This window comes from Poromitra crassiceps (assembly GCF_964638095.1).
Source record: "Poromitra crassiceps genome assembly, chromosome: 10".
Classification (NCBI taxonomy): Eukaryota; Metazoa; Chordata; class Actinopteri; order Beryciformes; family Melamphaidae; genus Poromitra; species Poromitra crassiceps.
Window position 1 is genome coordinate 18,219,261 of NC_139631.1, and position 20,505 is coordinate 18,239,765.

General features: G+C 40.2%; 3 protein-coding genes across 3 annotated transcripts; 1 reads left to right on the top strand and 2 right to left on the bottom strand.

Annotated features, from left to right (window-relative positions):
- The first annotated feature begins 853 nt into the window (after positions 1 to 853).
- On the top strand, positions 854 to 4,682 carry rpl6 (ribosomal protein L6). The gene is made up of 6 exons (XM_083644402.1): positions 854 to 1,037; positions 1,161 to 1,259; positions 2,546 to 2,689; positions 3,982 to 4,030; positions 4,197 to 4,381; positions 4,499 to 4,682. The coding sequence occupies exons 1-6, from the start codon at positions 888 to 890 to the stop codon at positions 4,649 to 4,651; spliced, it is 780 nt and encodes a 259-aa protein (XP_083500528.1). The 5' UTR covers positions 854 to 887; the 3' UTR covers positions 4,652 to 4,682.
- A 1,812-nt stretch (positions 4,683 to 6,494) lies between these two features.
- dynll1 (dynein, light chain, LC8-type 1) lies at positions 6,495 to 8,303 on the bottom strand. Its single transcript, XM_083645144.1, has 3 exons — positions 8,224 to 8,303; positions 7,322 to 7,460; positions 6,495 to 6,862 (listed from the first exon to the last, which is right to left on the bottom strand). Exons 2-3 carry the CDS (start codon positions 7,451 to 7,453, stop codon positions 6,725 to 6,727), a joined length of 270 nt encoding a protein of 89 aa, XP_083501270.1. The 5' UTR covers positions 7,454 to 7,460; positions 8,224 to 8,303; the 3' UTR covers positions 6,495 to 6,724.
- Positions 8,304 to 11,534: 3,231 nt separating this feature from the next.
- polb (polymerase (DNA directed), beta) lies at positions 11,535 to 20,228 on the bottom strand. The gene is made up of 14 exons (XM_083645130.1): positions 20,045 to 20,228; positions 19,627 to 19,684; positions 19,210 to 19,276; positions 17,602 to 17,676; positions 17,427 to 17,485; positions 17,213 to 17,262; positions 16,894 to 16,945; positions 16,751 to 16,805; positions 16,577 to 16,649; positions 15,736 to 15,806; positions 14,003 to 14,089; positions 13,768 to 13,835; positions 12,840 to 12,979; positions 11,535 to 12,723 (listed from the first exon to the last, which is right to left on the bottom strand). Exons 1-14 carry the CDS (start codon positions 20,103 to 20,105, stop codon positions 12,629 to 12,631), a joined length of 1,011 nt encoding a protein of 336 aa, XP_083501256.1. The 5' UTR covers positions 20,106 to 20,228; the 3' UTR covers positions 11,535 to 12,628.
- Between the last annotated feature and the right edge of the window lie 277 nt (positions 20,229 to 20,505).

Below are 20,505 nucleotides of genomic sequence, written 5' to 3' on the forward strand. Positions count from 1 at the left end.
CTATGTTATTGGATAAACATCGTACGTTTTGAACATCACGAGGCTGATCTATGTGCTTAGATGATCAAATGAGTTTAGTTATTGCGTTATTATATCAATGATAAGTCTGTAATAAACAGATTTGTGTGTCGGCAGTTCTCCGCCTAGCCTTCCTGCTATCTGTACGCGTTGTAACGTCAGGCACAATGTTGATCATGAACGCTGACTATTAAAAACGTTTTTAACATTGAATTTGTTAACTCATTGAGCCGTGTGATACGACTGTGCTGTCATTTTATTTTTCCGTGAAAATACTGTGACTTGACAAATGTGCTGTAAAGCTCAGTTGCTGGCTAGCAAGCGAAGCAACTCCACTGTACCAGTTAACATAGCTAAATGCTAACTAGCCACTTGTCATGCTGTTATTTACAGTGCGCTGTCTGCACGTTAACGTTAAGAGGCAAACGACCAAACAACCTTACATTATTTTCTCAGTATGTTAACGTTAAGGCATTTGTTTTCAGACAGTGAAGATATTCTTTATGTTAAATTTCAGGGGGACAAATGTGCTGTAAAGCTCAGTTGCTGGCTAGCAAGCGAAGCAACTCCACTGTACCAGTTAACATAGCTAAATGCTAACTAGCCACTTGTCATGCTGTTATTTACAGTGCGCTGTCTGCACGTTAACGTTAAGAGGCAAACGACCAAACAACCTTACATTATTTTCTCAGTATGTTAACGTTAAGGCATTTGTTTTCAGACAGTGAATATATTCTTTATGTTAAATTTCAGGGGGACCACTAACTTGCATGCTGCCTGCAGTTGTCACCGATACAAGACCCCTCATCTGTGATAGAGTACTAATTGTGTTCTAATGACCTATTTTTAAATTGAATTGGGTGTTTTAGATGGCAGAGGGAGACAAGAAGAAGGCTGCCAAGAAGAAGCACGGGAGCCGGAACCCGGTTCTGGCCCGGGGCATTGGCCGCTACTCCCGCTCTGCCATGTATGCTCGCAGAGCCATGTACAAGAGGAAGTCCAAGGCTACTGAGACCAAGGTGAGAGGAAGACCATCATCAATACGTAGACCTCTTGTTAAAGTTGTTCTGTTGGCAGGCAAGCCTGAAGCCTCTATATATCCCTGTTGCTTCTTTTTAAAATAACACTTTGCTTTCTTTCAGATTGAGAAGAAGATGAAGGCGAAGCCCAAAGCCACCGTCATCAAGACTGTTGGAGGAGACAAAAATGGAGGCACTCGTGTTGTCAAGCTGCGCAAGATGGTGAGTGCCATTGATGTTAGCTTTTCCCTTTAGATTTCCTAAGTCACATACAGCTTGTGACAGCTAGAACCAAACTGTTGTCACAGTGAATTACATACCTTTTAATGTGGCCTGTGCCACATTTCAGGAGTTTAGCTCATTTGCCATATCCCCCCCACATAACCAAGGTACACCATGCCTTTACCGTCACTGTCCGAGCAATATACAGTGAGCTACAGTCGTGAAGTTAGTAAGTATCACCTTAGAATGGAGGCCAATGGTAAAATAACCAAAAACACAGATCTAATAGCGCCAAAATACTATAAATATAAATAATACTATAATAATAAAAATGCTTCGGGTACTCACCACGAGATTAAATATTAATCCATCGTTACGTGAAACGTCAATTTTGGAGTAAATCCCCACACAGGTACTTCCTTGTTTGCCTGTAAAGAGCGCTTCCGCTGTACACAGTGCATAAGCTGTATGCTGTGCATGCCTGGCGGCCATGTTTACAAAGTAATTCCGGCTATGTATTTACCTTAAAAAAATAATTTCTGTGGATTAATATTTCATCTCGTGAGTACCCAAAGCACCAATCACAAGTAAAAAAGTAGAGTCCACACATTGCTTAAAGATGTCTCCCAGTCGATTTATTTCAGACGTTCCTGTCTCACGACCTTCTTTCTGCTTACTGCTTTGTCAAGGTTTCTCTTTAAACATTCTGTTGAATTAGATTGCTTTGGTGCTGGCCTTTGGCACTAGGCTGCCTATTACTAGAACATGCTGCAAGGAGTTGTTCCCCTGACCTACAAGGTCGTGAGACAGAAACGTCTGAAATAAATCTACTGGGAGACATCTTTAAACAGTGTGTGGACTCTACTTTTTTACTTGTGATTGTTGCTTCCTAGTCCTGCACCTGCTATTTTGAGTGGATGTGCGTGCTCTACTTTTTACGAGTACCCAAAGCACAACATTTATTTTGGCGCTATTAGATCTGTGTTTTTTATTATTTTGAATGGGTGTACCATTGGCCTCCATTCTAAGGCGATACTTACTAACTTCATGACTGTAGCTCACTGTATACTGCTCGGACAGTGACGGTAAAGGCATGGTGTACCAGGGTCATATCAGGTGATATGTGTTAAATACCTGTGCTGTTAATTTCAGAAAACACTACAGCATTCCTGTCAAATGCAAATTAGCATGCAATTTGTTTTGAATGCTCATACTGTCCCCTGGATTTTTGCAGCAAAAATGAATGAAGATGATTTAAATTTTTCTGTATGTTCTCCCTCCCCTAGCCCCGCTACTACCCCACAGAGGATGTTCCTCGTAAACTCAAGAGCCACGGGAAGAAGCCCTTCAGCCAGCACAAGAGGAAGCTGCGTGCCTCCATCACCCCGGGAAATGTCCTCATCCTGCTGACCGGTCGCCACCGTGGAAAGGTGACTGTTCCTTGCTCATACTTGTAATAGTGCTTGTGGTTAAGCAGAAACATAAGGGATTAAATTCGCATAACACAAACGTGTTTGAAATTAACACATGGTGATGGTGTAATGTCCCCTATACAAGCGGGTTTAGTTACTCGATTGCAAAGACATGCATGTATACTGATCACAATAACATGGGGGTCAAAGTGCAGGATTCTCTTTGCCATTTTCAATGTATGGGAATGGACACTGAATAGAGCTGAACAATTATTCGAAAAGGAAAAAAATCAGGACATGAACTTCTTCAATTTCCAAATCAGAATTAAGTGTGAGAGGGGGCATGTACACAATGTAATTTAACATTTTAGAGCACCAGGTAATCTTTGGTCCATGAATCAAGTACAATATTGTAATATCATACTCAACACTTTTTAAACGATCAATTTATATGTACAATTTTGAAGTTCTAAAAATATGTCGAAAGATTTATTTTATTTTATGTATGAACCTCAGTTTGTATTGTGTAATATTCTGTCAAAGCCCAACACAGACTGGTGCAGGGATCACAATGGTGGTTATTCAGTTGCATGTCCACCTCCCTAACCTTCAGACAAATATACAACCCTTGTTTCTTTCAAACAAATATTTTCTGCTTATCGGATGTTGTGGGTTTAATGTTTGTGCCGGACACATCACTAATTAGGATTTATTTATACACATTTACACACAATTGCTTCCAGAGACATTGTCCCTCCCTCCCACATGCAAACACTACATGGGCATGTTGTGGAAGTACGCAGCTGTGCCCACACACTGTGAGCAATGGTTGACCTAAATAATGTGTCAGCTATGTATGAAGCTGACAGGCAGAGAAGCCTCTTGATAAAATTGGGATTATGTGTCAAGTAGATATTTTTTCTCTCTCCAAAAAGCAGCTTGTAAACAGGTGTAGAATTATGTAAATGGATTGCAGATATTAAATGTTCCTTTATTTATATTTTGGGTGCAGTGTCATCTTGATTCTCTGCCCTGCCAAGTCTCATAGCCATATATTTGAGGGAGCTTTCTGTTTATATTCAGCTTGGCAATTAATATTCCCTTATTGTTGCAATGGTTGGTGTTGTAATTGGGGTTGTCATGTTTTAGATGTGATCTAATTTGAGCAAATCCTTAAGTATGTTCACTTCAGATCACACACCTTTCAGCTTGAATGAAAATATAAACATTCGATTTTTGTGTGCACCCAACACAGACACACACACCTACCCCAATGTGTACTAAATAAGCCTTTTCTCCTGGTTTTTCAGCGTGTGGTGTTCCTGAAGCAGCTCTCAAGTGGTCTCTTGCTTGTCACTGGTGAGGATAACTAATGCATGTTTTGGTGGTGAAGCAGTTTGCAGTGATCAGTTCTCATGTGATGGCAATAGTGTCATTTACCACACTGCAAGTGGCCACACAAACGTCACTTGTGGCATTTTATATTGTTGTGTACTTAAGTGTTTCTTTCTCTGAACCCCTCTAGGCCCTCTTGCACTGAACAGAGTCCCTCTGCGCAGGGCACACCAGAAGTTTGTCATCGCCACAAACACCAAAGTTGACATCTCTGGCATGAAGATCCCCAAGACTCTGTCCGATGCCTACTTCAAGAAGAAGAAGCTTAGGAGGCCCCGTCACCAGGAGGGAGAGATCTTTGACACAGAAAAAGAGGTGACGTACTTGCATATTGGCAGAAAAAATAAAAAAATTGTACAATTGTCATGTTTTGTGACTAAACACTCCCAGGTTATTTACACATTTTTCCTCTCTCATACCTCCCATCTGCAGAAGTACCAGCTGACAGAGCAGAGGAAGGAGGACCAGAAGGCTGTGGACTCTCAGCTCCTGCCCCTCATCAAGAAGGTCCCTCAGCTCAAGGGCTACTTGCGCTCTAGTTTCTGCCTGTCCAATGGTGTGTATCCCCACAAGCTGGTTTTCTAAGAAATATGTTGTAATAAAGAGTACCACAGTTCCTATGCCATCAGTTGTCTGTCTGTAATGGAATTGTACATGTAACTTGTACGCATCCTAGTGGGATAGTCCTCAATATCCTGGCCGTCCTACCGGCATAAAACCTCTTGGGCATGTAAAGTTGGTGTGTGTAAACTGTTTGCAGTTGTTTCCCTAGGTAAAAATCTGGTTTTAAACTGGTAGATGCAGTATTTTTTAGTGGCCGGGCCAGCGAAACGGCAGGGCCACCGTATGTATTTACCAATCTTCTTCTTCTGGGAAGTTGGACTTCCCATGCATGAAAATAAACCAAACTTTGCACAAAGCTCCAGTCCCATGTCAAACTTCATCGATGCAAATTTGGCGCCAATAGTACTGATGGTGGCGCTACAGCGACAGTCTAGTTTAAAACTTTGAAAATTCATAAATCAGGCATACGTGCTACGGCTTTGCAACATCCTGGGGAAAACAAGCATACACACTTATGTCATCAGTGATGTCAATTGTGCATTGTGACATCACTGATGTCATCAGTGTTCTGAGATCACTGGGAAAACACGTCATAAGTTATATCATTTTTTACCACAAAATGTGTTATATGGGGTCTGGTAAGGACTGAGCTTTTCCCTTGAGACTGGCAATGGCACAATTATGCCTTTAAGGGCCGTTAAAAGGTGAACTCTAAAATCAGAATCACTTCTATTGCCACAGTATGCAAGCTACATACGAGGAATTTGTCTTAGTGTCTGTATGCAGCGTAGCGGTCACATCAATATACAGAGATAAGTAGGAAGATAACTCAAAACAATCAAAGTTGCAAGTGCAATCAAATCGAGTAAATATATACAATATGTTCATGAGTGGTGAAGTGTTCTGTGGATCATAAATATGAATTTACATGAGATTTACAGACTGAGTTAAATAGGCAGTGGATTTACATTTGAGTTAAATAGTTTACATTGAATGTACATGAAATTTACAGGCAGCATTAAAGTGCAGGGAATTTACAGTCCCAGTTAAACGGGCATTAAATTAGATGAGTTAGTTTTATGGGGGGGGGGGGTTCAGTTGAGTTTTGGAGGAGGTAGTGAGTTTGTGTGTTGGGGGGGGGGGGGGGGGGGGTTGTTATGTAAGTCATAAGAGCATGCTCATTAAGCATTGACTCGTATTAGAACTTGTTGACTTGATGTCATACCAAAGATTTGTTTCATGCCCTTCCCAAATACTGAGCTCAGAAGAGATCACGTATACATCATTGCCAAGGGACTAAGACCAGTGAGGGCTGTCATGATTGGGAACTACTGTAGGCAATTTGTAATACAGTATTTTGGCTAATGCCACTTCAGAGGCACTACCGATAGTCTTTAAACAGGGTTCCCATGGGTCCTTTGGTTTGAGGGGGGGGGGGGGGTCAAGGCCTTGATACATTTTTGAAAATAAACATGGGTCATTGAAAGTCCTTGTATTTATATTTTTTGTTCACAAATAGAAATTGAAGTTAGTTACCCCTGATGAAGGTATCTGTGCTGACATGCGTTAGGTTTGGTTTAGCCAACATCAAAGGCTTTTTTAACTTGAATCGAGTGTCTTTTGTAGTAGGGCCCATTGCCTACTTCCTTATATGGAAATACATATTTGAGGGAATTGGGCCTGGAAAGTCCTTGAAATTTAAGGTGTGGCAACCCTGTCAATATTTCCTACATTGCAGAATGCATGCAACAGTCATAAGTAAATCTCAATAGCAAATGTTACACATTGGCTATAAATACTCTAATTCCATGATTTGTGTTGAGGTACTGCAGTGTGATGAAAGAACGACTAGGAGTAACACCCAGACAGCCAAACAATGATGCTTTAATTAAAAAAATGACGTCCAAAATAACAAGACAAAAATAAATACATGTTTCTTTTCTCTTACATGGCCACAGTTTTTTCTCTCAAAAACATAAAGTAGAAAGCAGCACAGAAAAAGGCGGTGGCCCCCGAGCAGGAATGATAGAGCCTCTCTGTGGAGTCAGTCACTACTTGATGCTCAGTTGGATTGAAGGGAGAGCGTTTTTACTCTCAGCCGGATTTGAACAGCAGAATGGCCACCTGGCCCAAGTAGAAGTAGATGAAGTGCTTGGTCTCGTGAGTCACGTAGCTCCCAAAGTTCCTCCCAACAATGCAATGCCAGGTGGGGTTGTATTTTTTGTCAAACTCCTGTGTGATACAGAGACAGACAAGACATTGATGAATCACTTGTGTAGATTGTGTGCTAGCTAGACAATCCCCATTTCTATGTTTTTCCACATTAGACTGAATTTCTATATGATACATTGACAGGAGTTTGTACATCAAAATGATTAATTTATGCTTCCTCCAATGCCATGATGCCATAATGAGGGCATATGGATATTATATGGTAGTTTGCCCAAGAGTAGCTAAGAACAAGTTTCCAGTGGAATACTTGCATATACTTACAAGACAAATACACATACTGCATACTTACACTTGCATTATTCTGGCAAATAAAAGTTATTCTGAACAGGAGACAATTGCAAATACCCAGTTGGGTGTGTAAGAATGATAGAAAGACACATTACCTGTATATCTGATTATCTATAATTCAGTTAAACTGTCAAAGTTAGTAGTTTATGAGTGCAAGTGAATGGTAATTACCTTTTTGATGTATGCAGCTATGTCTTTCTCGATGTTGTACTTCTCCAGGGCCTGTGTGGCACACTCCACAGCGTCCTGCTGCATCTCCTCTGACATATCTGCATTTTTGATCACTGCCTTTCTGTCAGACATGGTTGCCCTGGGGAACCAAAACACAGCACATTTATCCTCTTCAAAGGCGCATTCAACAATGCAATTGACTTACCCTAAGCATCCCAATAGTCTTTGCTTATCAATTAACTAACCATCTTAGTTTGTATGGGGAGCAGAGAAACCATCTTCTCGTATGTTTTCAACCAGCAACATACAAGCTACTAATGTAAGTTATTGTTACATAATAACTGACACATGAAATCCAATTGAAATAGCCATTTCTACTTGTGTTGCATAACAACTTCCATCAGCATCAGGCTAGGTAGATTTGCGCGCTCTGCGTAGTTTCTATGGATACGCAAGACATCCAGGATTATCGTCAGAATTTCCTTGAGGTTTCAGCAAGAATGCCTATGAAATATGAACCCGACAATATCTGATGCAATTGGGCTTTACACCTGTGCGAAAACTAGCAAAAGGAAGACGTTTAGCTCTGCAAATAGGCAACATATAAAACGCAAGACTCGATTATATTTTTTCCCCCAATTTTTTTTCCAAAAAATCTATTCGTACAGTCTCCCTGCTAATATGCTTTACGATAGACTAAGGTTTTAGCTATAAGAAAAGCAATGGCTAGCTACACCACGCCACCAGCACGTTATTTAACGCTTGCAGCTCATTCACTCTGCAAAAAAACAAATCACTGTCCTTTCACACAAACGCAAATTGTATCGCTCTGATCACATTTACTAGATAATAAATTAATCATTATCGTCATAAATTTCATGCGAAGTCATTGATTTAGCTACCTTAGATTTGTCCGTAGATTGTTTGTCCACTTTTAAAGAGACGAATGCTCCTACAGCGTCAACTCCCGCGAAGTGGTTGACACAAAACTAATGTGGGTGTAAACTGCCATAGAATGCTGTCTTGACTCCCTCCTATTGGCTGGTACTAACCCATAAGACACAGCTATTGGCTCGTGCTGGTCTGTTTTTCTGGCGTTTCTGTCTGCATTTTATTTCAACCCATCATGCATTGCGGTTATAGGCTAGTTACCGTGACAACCTCTGTAAATAACTTCTCATCATTCAAGTCAGAATCAGATTCTGAATCAGATTTATTGTACACATACAAGGAATTTGACTCCGCTTTAAATAGCTCTCAATGCACTCACACAAAAAAGGTATGCACAAACTAAAACAATCAAGGTCGGATCTAGAAACAGAAAAAATAGCCTATGTTTACTGCTAAAAGAAAAAAAATGTGTAGGCCTACCCTATTGTAAAGTGGTGCATCATACTCAGTAGTTTATGAGTACTTAATCATTACCTGTTCATTAGTTACTCTTTTTGTGTACCCTAATATCAAGTGAAACATCATATACTTCATAAATTTAAGACTTGTTCCAGGTGAGATTTGAACCCTCAGGCCCAAAGGGTGTAAGTCCGGTTTTCTACCAACCAGCCTGTTAACACAGCTTAGTCGGTAGAGCCATACTATGGATCTGTAGAGCTGGAGACCAAGTATTATAGTTTTGAAGGTATATTCCACCCAAATACTACTTTCTGTCCAAGTACTTATAGTTTTGAAGGTATATTCTGTGCTTTAAAACACAATTAGTTAGACAGAAGTAGTATTTGGCTGAGACATACCTAAGTACTTGAACAGAAAGTAGTATGTGGATAGAACATAATACTTAGTCTCCGGCTCTACAGATGCATAGTATGGCTCTACCAACTAACAGGATCATTAGCTCAGATGGTAGAGAACCAGATGTACAATTTAATAATCTTGGGGCTGAGGGTTCAAATCTCACCTGGATTGATTGTTTATTTGTTAATATGATCTTTCACTTTCACTAACAAATGGACAGGTAATAATAATGATTCAGTACTCATAAACTACTGAGTATGATGCACCACTTTAGAATAGGGTACACAAAAAGACTAACTAATAGACAGGATAATAATTAAGTGACGATTCAGTACTCATAAACTACTCAGTATAAGAGTAACTAATGACCAGGTAATAATTAAGTAATGATTCAGTACCCATTAACTACCAGCGTTGGGGAAGCTACTTTGAAAGCATAGCTTAGGAAGCTACCAACTACTTGAAACTAGTTGAAACTACAGCAATGCTACCCTCTTGTAGTTTAAGAGGAACAGCTCAGCGGGATGAGCAGCTGTTTCTCTGTCTCTGCATGAAGGGTTGAGTGTCGGTTTGATTCCCGATGGAGGAGAGATGTTGTTCCTCAAACCGGTCTCCCATCTCTTTAACATGGATGCTAACACACTGGCTGACAGAGCGCCTCCTACAGGCAGTCAGCCCACCCCTCAATCACTTTTGAATGGCAACAGCCAGAGGAAAGAGTGAAAACCATTGAGAAAACCAGTCTAAGAGGTCTGACCTGGTAGCACAGAGGGTTAGCTTGCTGCCCAGTAGTATTGAGGCCTCAATCTCCTTTGAGGTCGTGGGTCTCAATCAGTTTTGAATGGACAGCCAGAGGAAAGAGAAGAAAGTGCCCACAGATTAGTTATTTAACTATTTCTAAATGGACTAAAAGCTAGAATATATCCTTTTGACCTATAGCCAGCCAATTCAAAAGTCATACAGAGAGAAATACAGCATCAGTGGCAGTGCCTTTGTGGTTCACTGTGTATGTCAGCTGCCTTCAGAGAAAGAGGTTGTGAATTCTAACCTGGGAACTTTCATCTATCCTTTTTGAGGCAGCAAAGTTATTTGTATTTGTGGAAATAGGCGTGACAATCTTCTTTTAGTTTTTATTGCACTTCTAATTAGAGTAATAATAATAAATACATAATATTTTTGACAGTGCAGATAATCATAGTTTTTTAAAATTACACTAAATAATAAATTAAGTTAAATTATATTTACACTAAAGTCAGGTGCTTTCATCACATTCTTTATGTTATCTTCCTTTAACTTGTGCTTTTTTGTCTTCCATCCATAATTTATAAAAGATATTTTCAGCCATTGTATACTTTTTTGACAGATGTATGTTGCTGTACAGCTGAAATTGGGTAAGAGAGCTGAAATTGGGTGAGAGACATAGAGAGTGATAAAGAGAGAGAGAGATTTTGCTAAATAGCCCACTGTAAAAAGTTAAACCAGACAGGTCGAACTTTTCATAGTGCACCGTGAAAAGTTCAACCTGCTACACCTGAACAATCACACCCAAGTGGTGCTAATTAAGTGTCTTAAAGTGGTAATCCATTAGGTAATGGAATTGATGAGGGAGAGAAGTCTCCCCTCAGGAAACCTGGGTTACATCATAACCATCCAGTCATCTCTATGCAATCTACATCCCATAGAGATAGGCACAGTGCTTATCTCTATACTGTCTATATTCCATAGAGATAAACACAGTGTTATTCTATAAGGTGTGGCCCACTGACTTAAAGATGGATGCATGTTGTTTTGTTTTGTTTTTTAATCATTTAAAACAGGTATGTGTCATGAACTGGATATGGGACTAAGTTTACGGGGTGGGAGAAAATGTTTCCTTTCAGATTGAACACTCGCAGTTGGACAATGTCATATTTTATGTAACTTGTTTGATGATGGCTTGTTTTGGGTTTTGTCCCGTCTGCAGATATACTTTTGAACTGTCCGAAAACGAAACAATAAAAATTATATATACTAAAAAGATGGATGCATTCAGATTGTAGGTCTAGTATATCAGCGTATTAGTAATTACTTCGTTGTTGTCTAAATGGTTAGCAAACTGGTTGTGGCCAAAGGGCTTAATCATTAGGCTATGTGGGCTAATTTCACATTCTGTCAAATAAAATTAATTAATTCAGTCAGCTGAAAACGAGATAAATTATGAGAAACCAGTGTACCGATTCTTCCCATCTGATTTCTCAAGATGAACACTTGATTTAATGTTATATATTATATAATAGTGTGACTGGTATTAAAAGCGACTAAGATTGACTGAGCTGACTGAATAAAAATGGAAACCCGATATAACACATTATTAGTTAAAACAGTGTCAAATAAATGTTACATTTACCTATACAAAATACAAATGATCAATCGTGAGGCTGTTTTTTTTCATTTAATAAAAAACCCCATCACATTTCACACACTATTTTCACTTTTCTTATACACTCTAGACTTGTCACTTTTTTAAATGTAAGCTACAATTTATTTTCTTGTATGTACTCATACTCAAACCAGAACAACGTTCATCTTTTTATTTTTATACTGCATGTCAATACATATTGACAGATGAAACTGCAAACCTACAATTCTGCAAAAAACACAAATCAAAGTTTTCCAATCAGATAGCAGTGGACTTGAACTCTGAATCTGCAAAAAATATTCCTGAACTAGCACATTCATTCATCAACTCACACACTACTAAAATAAAAACATTCCCTTCAAGTATAACATTAATAAACATGAAAACAAGCAACATGTGTGAAGGAAATAACCCACAGCTTAATATATTGTAACAATTTCAAATCTTACATTTAGAGGCAAGAGTAGGCCGTGTTTCTAAAAATCATCAGAAATTGTGCTATAAATCAAGCATCAATTCCACCAACCACGGAGAAGATGTTAATGTCAACCTCCATTTCTTTTTAATCCATGTTTGTCCAGGCTCAATCAGAAATGCATGATGTCATAGATAAAACATAAATATCTACTGGTCAGAGTGTAGGCAAACACAACTCAATGATGCTGCTGTGCTGTCTGCGTGTCTAGCACATATGTCTTAACAGCACCACTGTGACATGTCTGAAGTCTTTCTGTATTCAACAGCACCAACTGTTGTCAAGGTACATAAACAAAGCAGCAGCAAAGTATTTGGCAACACCATAAGCATGCTTAAATAAAGATTTCTAGTTTTTAGTATAGGTATTTCACAGTGAAGCCATGTGACAGGTCATGTTGAAAAGTTATGGAGCCTTTAGGTTTTCTCAAATAAATACAACCATGGAGAATTAAAACTGAGGTCAAACTACACTTTGACAGTTCTGAAACATGACTTGTAAATAAATAGACGGGGGGGGGGGGGGGTGCTGACAAAAATGGAAACAAACTTTCACGGCCGTTTTCTTTTCAAAATGAAAATTGAATGATATATTAAAATGATGCCCATGTAAACACTATCACACTAACACACACATTCATAGATAGACATGCTTCAGATTTTGTTGGCAGGTAAACTCTTTTGCTTCACTCGCTGCGTTCCTTTGGCTCTCTGTATTTATAGTGGATGTAGTCAAAGATGTCTCTCTCACTGTCCACCATCAGAGGCTCCCCTGCCACTCCTACAACAGATGCACAAATAACAACACATTCAAATTTGAAAGCATGAGCATGACTGATTATGGATGAACATAGGTCATAGGAAGACATGCATAGTGTACATTTGACCATGACTCACCAGTGACCCCAAGTGGTCGTATGGTGTACTCGTTCAGAGTGAAGCCTTTCTCCAGAGCATGAGTTCTCATATTTTTATTGAAGATGTCGCTCCCAGTAAAATACAGAACACCGCAGTAGTACTGGTCTTTGGGAATTAACCTTTGGGTTGTGGAGACGGGACAGGGAAACAGATGGATAAGAAAGTAGAGAAGCAATGAAATTATGCCTGTTTATTTTACGGTACATTCAAATGTAACTGGCCCTGCAGGGTGGTGTAGTGGGCAGATGTGACTTGTGGTCTGTTCCATTAAAACTGGGAGTGAAGGATTTCACGGTTGAGTGACGTCACACCTGAGTTATCGATGTTCCATTTAAACACTCGGGAAACCAGCCAGGGTTAGCTCTAGCCAGGCTAGCCATTGTTAGCAACAACAGTTGATGATAATGCATTTTGCGGTATTTGCGCATACAAACACTGCAGCCCATACAGATAGACGTTAGACAGTGCTGCTGTGTGTACAACTGATTTAACGAGACACAAAAAGAGAGAAGTGCTAATAAACAGTATTTACGATTTTAACTACTGTTGATGCGCGGAGCAGCCATCTTGGATTTTTGAGGTGGGGGCTGCTGAGGCTCCCCTGAGTTTTGCAGAGAAAATCCGAGCACCGGTGACGTCACTGTCAGAGCTCATGACCTTTGAACCGTCACATTCCCATTTCCCAGTTTTAAAGGAACGGCCCATTGACCCTGTGACATGAAAATCACAGTCTTGATCCCTGGCTCAGCAACCAAAGTTAATTAGAATAGTCATGGTTCATGTAAAAGTGTCCTTGAGCAAGTGACTGAACCCCTTCCTACTCACTGTTAAGTTGCTCTGTATAAGAGCACCTACTAAATGCCTACAACCTAAATGTCAATGTTGAAAGCAATATAAAACATGTCACCTAATATCAATACGCCTGTGTAGGAACTCTTCCTCATCTTCGTTGCTCTCCTGCAGCTGGCAGACACCCTGGAAAAACAAGAGCCATCACATCGTGATCACAGCCATGTGCTTCATTAGGTCGAGCAAAGTTAAGGCAGAATTCAATTTGACTGTGCTAACTGCATTACCAATCACATCGAATAACATACAGCTACAGCTTAGCACACAGAAGCAAATTAAAAGGGAGGCCTCACCATGAACTTGGTGTCTCCTTTGGACAGAGTCTCTGTCACAAACCCGATGGACTCAAAATGCTCTACCACTGCATGGAGGAGCTTGGGCTGGAAGAGGACAGATCAATAGAAAGAAAAAGGATTTAAAAAAGATAACTAGGCAGATCATTGTGCTCTCGTGTCTAGGCTATTGGCTATAACCTTCCCATGGACATCTGTGTGGACTAGACTGATCCCCATCTGGAATCCTCAACCCCTCTTACTTTGTTCTTTTCTTACTATCCCTATTGACAAACGAATGGACAAATAGGTATGCCCTGTGAAGATATAACTGGTTCTATGTACCGACCCTCTCAAAAATTAGTAGTACAATTTGCAACCCATAACATTCTGCAATGTATTATAATCAAAGATGTGAAGATTAAATGCACCCTCATGACCCATTTTGTTTTATGTCTGTGTCTGTCATGTCTATGCATGTTCCTTTCCATACAAAAATAAATAAATAAAAAGTAAAAAAACAAACAAGGAAACTAGAAATAATCCAACAAATCAAGTTGCAGTTGAAATCCATGTCTGTCTAAAATATATGTAGGGAAGACTTGGAAGGAATCATCATCATCATCATCAGTAGTACAGTATATAAAAGGGAGCTCGGGCTCTGTCTGTTTCTCTGTCCCACTGATGACATCATCAGTGATGTCATAAATTCACTCTCACACTCACACAAGGCTATAGTTCAGTGATGATGTCACTGATGACATCACTGATAATGTCATCAGTGACATAATCACTGATGATGTCATCAATGATGTCATCAGTGATGATGTCATACATAGTCATTGCGATATCATTGTGAAACCACTGATCATGTCATCAGTGACACACACACACACACACAAGAGCGACTAGCCCACGAAACAGCCGAGCTGCGTATGCGAGCTGCAGGGCGGGCGAGGCCGCACAGCGGGTGAGCCTAGGAATTAAGTGTGCATAGCGCGCAAGATGCCTAGTTTAATAAAAGGCATTAAGTGTTGTTGTTTTTTCAACATGTCTTCACTGAGAATAGAGCTTTGTCGGTGCAACGACAATCCCTTGAAGCTCAATATCAGAAAAACCAATGAGCTTGTGGTGGACTACCAGAGGAACAGGAAGTCCCCTGTCCTGGTTCTCATCCAGGGAGAGGAAGTGGAGAGAGTGTACTCACTCCTCATACAATTATCTTGGGGTCCAAGTCAATATAATTAACGTGATTATTAGGTGAACTTAAACGATTTTGGTGTCTGCAAAAGGAAGTGACAGCACTTCCATTTGACCCAAAATCATTTTCTCAAATAATAATGTCACAGTGAAGTTGATCTTTGAACTTTTAGATACATAAAATGTCATCACTTCATATTTTATCACATTTGGTCATGATTAGCGTATGAATTCTTGAGTTATGGCCCAAAACGTATTTTGTGAGGTCACAGTGAACTTGACCTTTGACCACAAAATTGTAATCAGTTCATCCTTGAACAGTTCATCCAAGTGGACGTTTGTGCCAAATTTGAAGAAATAACCTCAAGATTCTGAGATATTGCATTAACGAGAATGGGACGTACGTACGTATGAACAGACGGATGAATAACCCGAAAACAATAATGCCTCCGGCCACGGCTTCCGCCAGCGAAGGCATAAAAAAGTGAGAATGCAATTGATTACAACACACTACATTTGCCACAGGGTCACAGCAGCACAGTGGAGACTGTTACCTGTTTCTCCGTCTGAGAGGTGAAGTCTGGGTGGGTCAGCAAGATATCAATATCACCACTGGATGCAGCACCTGGCAATTGTTGACATGGAGGTAAAGAGATGAATATCTGTGTATATCAGTGACTACGTTTACTTATTCGGAAAATGACAATATTCCGACTAAATGAACAATCCACTAATATCCCCGTTTACATGCAGCCGTAGCTCGCCCTCCCCGTGAGGGAGGGGGGGAGAGAGAGAGATGCAGGTAGGCAGAGTTTTTCTGTTGAGAATAAACAGACCAGCGCTATTCTTACCAGCATATTGGTCCATTTCAGGAGCTTGCTGCTGGAAAGTTTGGCGTTGCGATATTTGCACATCCAAGACTTTCATAAAAAAGTAGGCTAGTAGCCTACGTTATTACCACGCAAGCTCGCAAGCATTTTGGACTTCCGTGGGCACCAATCGATGTTTCTCATCTCCTCCCGATCAGAAATGTGGGCTTTTCTTTTCGCATGCCAGAGATGACGGATTAGGCTATATGATTATATCGCCTCTTCTAGCGCTTTCTAGCACACATCAGTTGACCACAAACAGGCAACATGCGTCGCAAACTGCAGTAAAAACCCTGATTGAGATGCATATTCCGAATGCGCTGTATACATGATCAAAGAATCCTCCTAAAACCCGAATAATACTGGAATAACCCAGATGTCTTAATTGGAAAATGCTAAATTCGGAAAAAGGGCAAATTCGGAAAATGCAACTGGAATATGCTGTTTACATGACCCCTATCAAATTCAGAATATTCAATATTCAGAAATTCAGAATATTAAAAAAAATAACAAGGGAAAGTTTTACCTCTCCTGTAGCTTCCACAGATCGCTCCGATATATACTGTCTCGACCTTCTTCAACTCTTCAAGAATCAGAGTCTGACAAACGCACACAGAAAATACAGTGTAAGACAACTCATTTGATTGAACGAATGAAAGCATGCACAACACACAACACACACACCAAGATGAATGCTCACCTCCATCTTCTCCATTTCAGCTCGTGGAATCCTTTTCTCAAATTCCTCAAAGTACCTGAAGGAAGCAAAAGGAAGATGTATATACTATATGCCTTTATGTACTAGAAACATAAAATAATGTAAGAGCATTCTGCCTAACTCACTTGAGTCCAATCTGTTGATGATGGTTTAGCTTGTGCTCGATCTTTTTCAAATCTAAAAATACAACAAAAACAAAGAACAGAACAAACAAACAAAGAACAGTTAGTTGGTCTTCAGTACTGTCAACCTGCCAAGGCCCATACGTGGTGCACATTTCTGTAGCTTTACATTATGCATGTCAGATAGGGTATGTATGACATAATGACACAGACCAAGACTGCGTTCAAACACTACGTGAAACAATGTGACATTCTCTGGTGGCTTTTCATCAAATGACTGTAATGTGTAATGCCAGATGACACTTCAAACTGCAAAACAAACCTTCTAGTGTCTTCACACCCTCCTCAAAGAACTTTCTGGCAGCGGCAGGACTAAAGGGAAGGCCGAAGAGATGCAGATTGTTACATAAAGAACAAATATGATATGATTAATCTAAAGCTAAATATCAACCCATTCATTCCACAGTGAGCTTCGGTTAATAGTAGTATCCATTTAATAGGCTTTGAATCTAGACAATGTAACGGTGAAGACATACCCAATTCCAGTAACTCTGGTAAGGAAATTGATGGAGGAGCTGGTGTCATCATTTCGAATCTAGAGAAAACAAAATGAATGCATTGCATCATTCTATGTAATGTGTGAAAGTTAAAACTACAATTAAAAGCATAATTATAATTGTGACACAGTCTGGCACGAATGCTTCCAGTCACCTTTTCCAGTTTCCGTAGCTTGCCCGTTTGTAGAAACTCATCAATCTTTTCTGCAATCTTAGCTCCCACACCCTCCTGTTGTGATGTGAAAAACAATGTGAGGGTGCGAAACATCATCTGCACTGATTAGCATTTGCACTGATGATGTAAGACATGCAGAGTAGCTAACTGCTGCTGACTGCCAAACATCTATGACAAACATCTCCAGGCTACAGTGGAGGGCACCACATAACACAACCCCAGCAACATCAGCACGTTAGCGGCTGAGAGGACAAATGCTGGTCGAGTCATTTGCAGCTTCTGGGCACCGGCACACTGAAATGGAACGTTAACATCCACTCCATCACCAAGGAGACAGAATGAAACGTGCATTTCCTTCAACCGCTGAACAAAGTAAATGTCAACTCATCTGTCCAGGTCCAGTTCAACAGCTGTTAAAAGCCCTCAATCATCATGGAGGGCTTTTAAGATATTATAATGAGACACACTGATCAGGTCACCATCAAATGTATCAAAAAGGGAAGACGTGCCAACAAGACTCCTTAATTACTTGAATATGGAAAATGAAATACGGACAGCTTTTAGTAGGAACTACGAAGGAAACAGAGTAGACTACTGAAAGTATTATTATTATTTATAATTATTATAAAAGATCAATTGAATTTCCTTTGATAGTTTAGAATCAAATGTTTGTAAAATGCAGATGGTGCTGCATGAACAGAATTCAATATTAGGCAATTTGCTGAGAAACACTGAATTTAAAAAGTTGAGTAAAATCGAAACTTTGTTTAGCCAACACCTTGACACAATTTTGCACACTCATGGCATACATGTGACCGCAGTGGAGTCTTTCATGACCAAAACTCAAATGAGATGAAAACTCTCCTGCATCATCAAGATAACCCAATAAAGCTTCAACCCTTCACATTGTATCAGCTTATAAGCCATCACAAGTCTAGTCATCCTCTGCTCCTATTCCCAGCATTAGCTCCAACATATTGACTGACTGCACTGCTGAAAAAGTGATGTGCAGTAAGCTGCTTTCCATGAAGGAGCTGCATGGTGGTGCCACGGGGAAGAAAAAGGTGAGGAGGATTGCCATCAATCCTACACAACCATGTGATCACCTGATTCCAAAACTTACTCCTGGAAGGCTCTACTGGTCCATTCAGACCAGGACCAGCCACCCCATTAACAGCAACTTCCAGCACAAGTCCTTGTGCACCATACCACAAAAGCCACAGCAATCATATCTCATGCGCTCCATCCACCTCAATGAAACTTTCTTGAGGCACACTATTCTGTATCAAGCCATGCTGCTTGAATGCATGATTGAAATACATCGTGAATATTTGTCAAATGATATGTATCGTTTAGTATTGTTTGTCCTGCACTGTCTTTGTCTGCTCACTGAATGTGAAGTCCTGTTGTATTCTCCCTTAACCATGCTTATTACATTAGCTGTCATTATGTCTCAGCACCAATGTCACCAAGTCATATCCGTGTACATGAATTGTACTTGAGAAAGTATAATGACTCATTCTGTAAATACTTGCCAAATGCTCTGACTACAAAGACAGTTACTGAAACTGTATTCAGTGTACACACCAGTTTCTTAGCCTCTGTGCCATTTTTGAGCTTCTGAGGGTACTTGGCAATGGTAGATGCTGCTTTCCTAAAGACAGGACACAAAAAATGTTGTATAAATGCAAAATAGGGTTATAAATTGTTTCTGCCAAATTCCACTTACTACAATGTGGCACAAAGTACTTTCAGGATTTCCCCTACTCTGAGATGACCCCACCCAAGTTTCCCTCAATGGAAAACGTGAGATATTCAATGTTTTGTCTGTATTTTCCATGCATACGGATGGGCCTCTGGATTAGCAATTGTCTTGCCATGGACTAGACTAGAGAATGTGATCTTTCTTCAATGTTATTGTGTGAACAGTCATCAAACCCACACCCCGGCCTGCACAAAGGACCTCACTGCTGAAGTCTCTGAAATTCAGGGAAGTGAGCTTACCTGTAAGCATTGTATTTGTGTATTGCTCTGTTGACATTTTTCTCGTAATTGGCCAGCTCTGTGGGTGAAAGTGAAACATGGGACTGTTAATGTTAACACTTGTATCTGAGTCTGTCGTTTTATTGCCAGGGCAGACAATAACGTTATGATTGCCAGGCAGTAGGAACTGCCAACTCAGCTGAAGCAGAGGGGATATTTAAATGTCAGTCAGTGTCTGCGTCAGAAACTTGGGCTCTCGACTTGCCAGCAACTTATTCAACCTCGTATTTAAAATACATGACAATGTAAGCTGCGTTATGTCAGCAAAACATCAATCTATCTTTATGCTAACGCTACGCTAGCTGAGGAGCTTGGGCATTTAACAACGGAACACAGCTGATATGCTAGCTAACGTTAGCTCTGTCTCCACTACACGTACCGACTAGAAAGTCTGTGATCCCTTCATTTAGGGACTCCTGGGGGGCTTTCCTCTTACTCATCGTCGATTTGTCGCCTTCCCAACTATGAGACGGGAATTCACTCCGGTTTGTTTGCACGTATGAACAGTTAATACATGTATTTATCGTCTTAGCTGCTAACTAGCACATTAGCGCAAGCGAAACAATGGCCGACCGAACGACGTATGGGGGCAGGGCGTACGTATGACGCCACACGTCATCAAAGTCTTCTTCTAGTGTTTTATGGGGGTTGGCAAACAGCTTTTGGTGCATTACCGCCGCCACCGACTGACTTTTTGTAGGTCATCAAAGTGATGACATCCGGATAATTATCATTAGACAGCGTTTGAATTTTCATTGCTAGAAAGCAACTCTGAATAAACAAAAGTACTTGTTGCAGCAGCTCAGCAATGTGTGTGTGTGTGTGTGTGTGTGTGTGTGT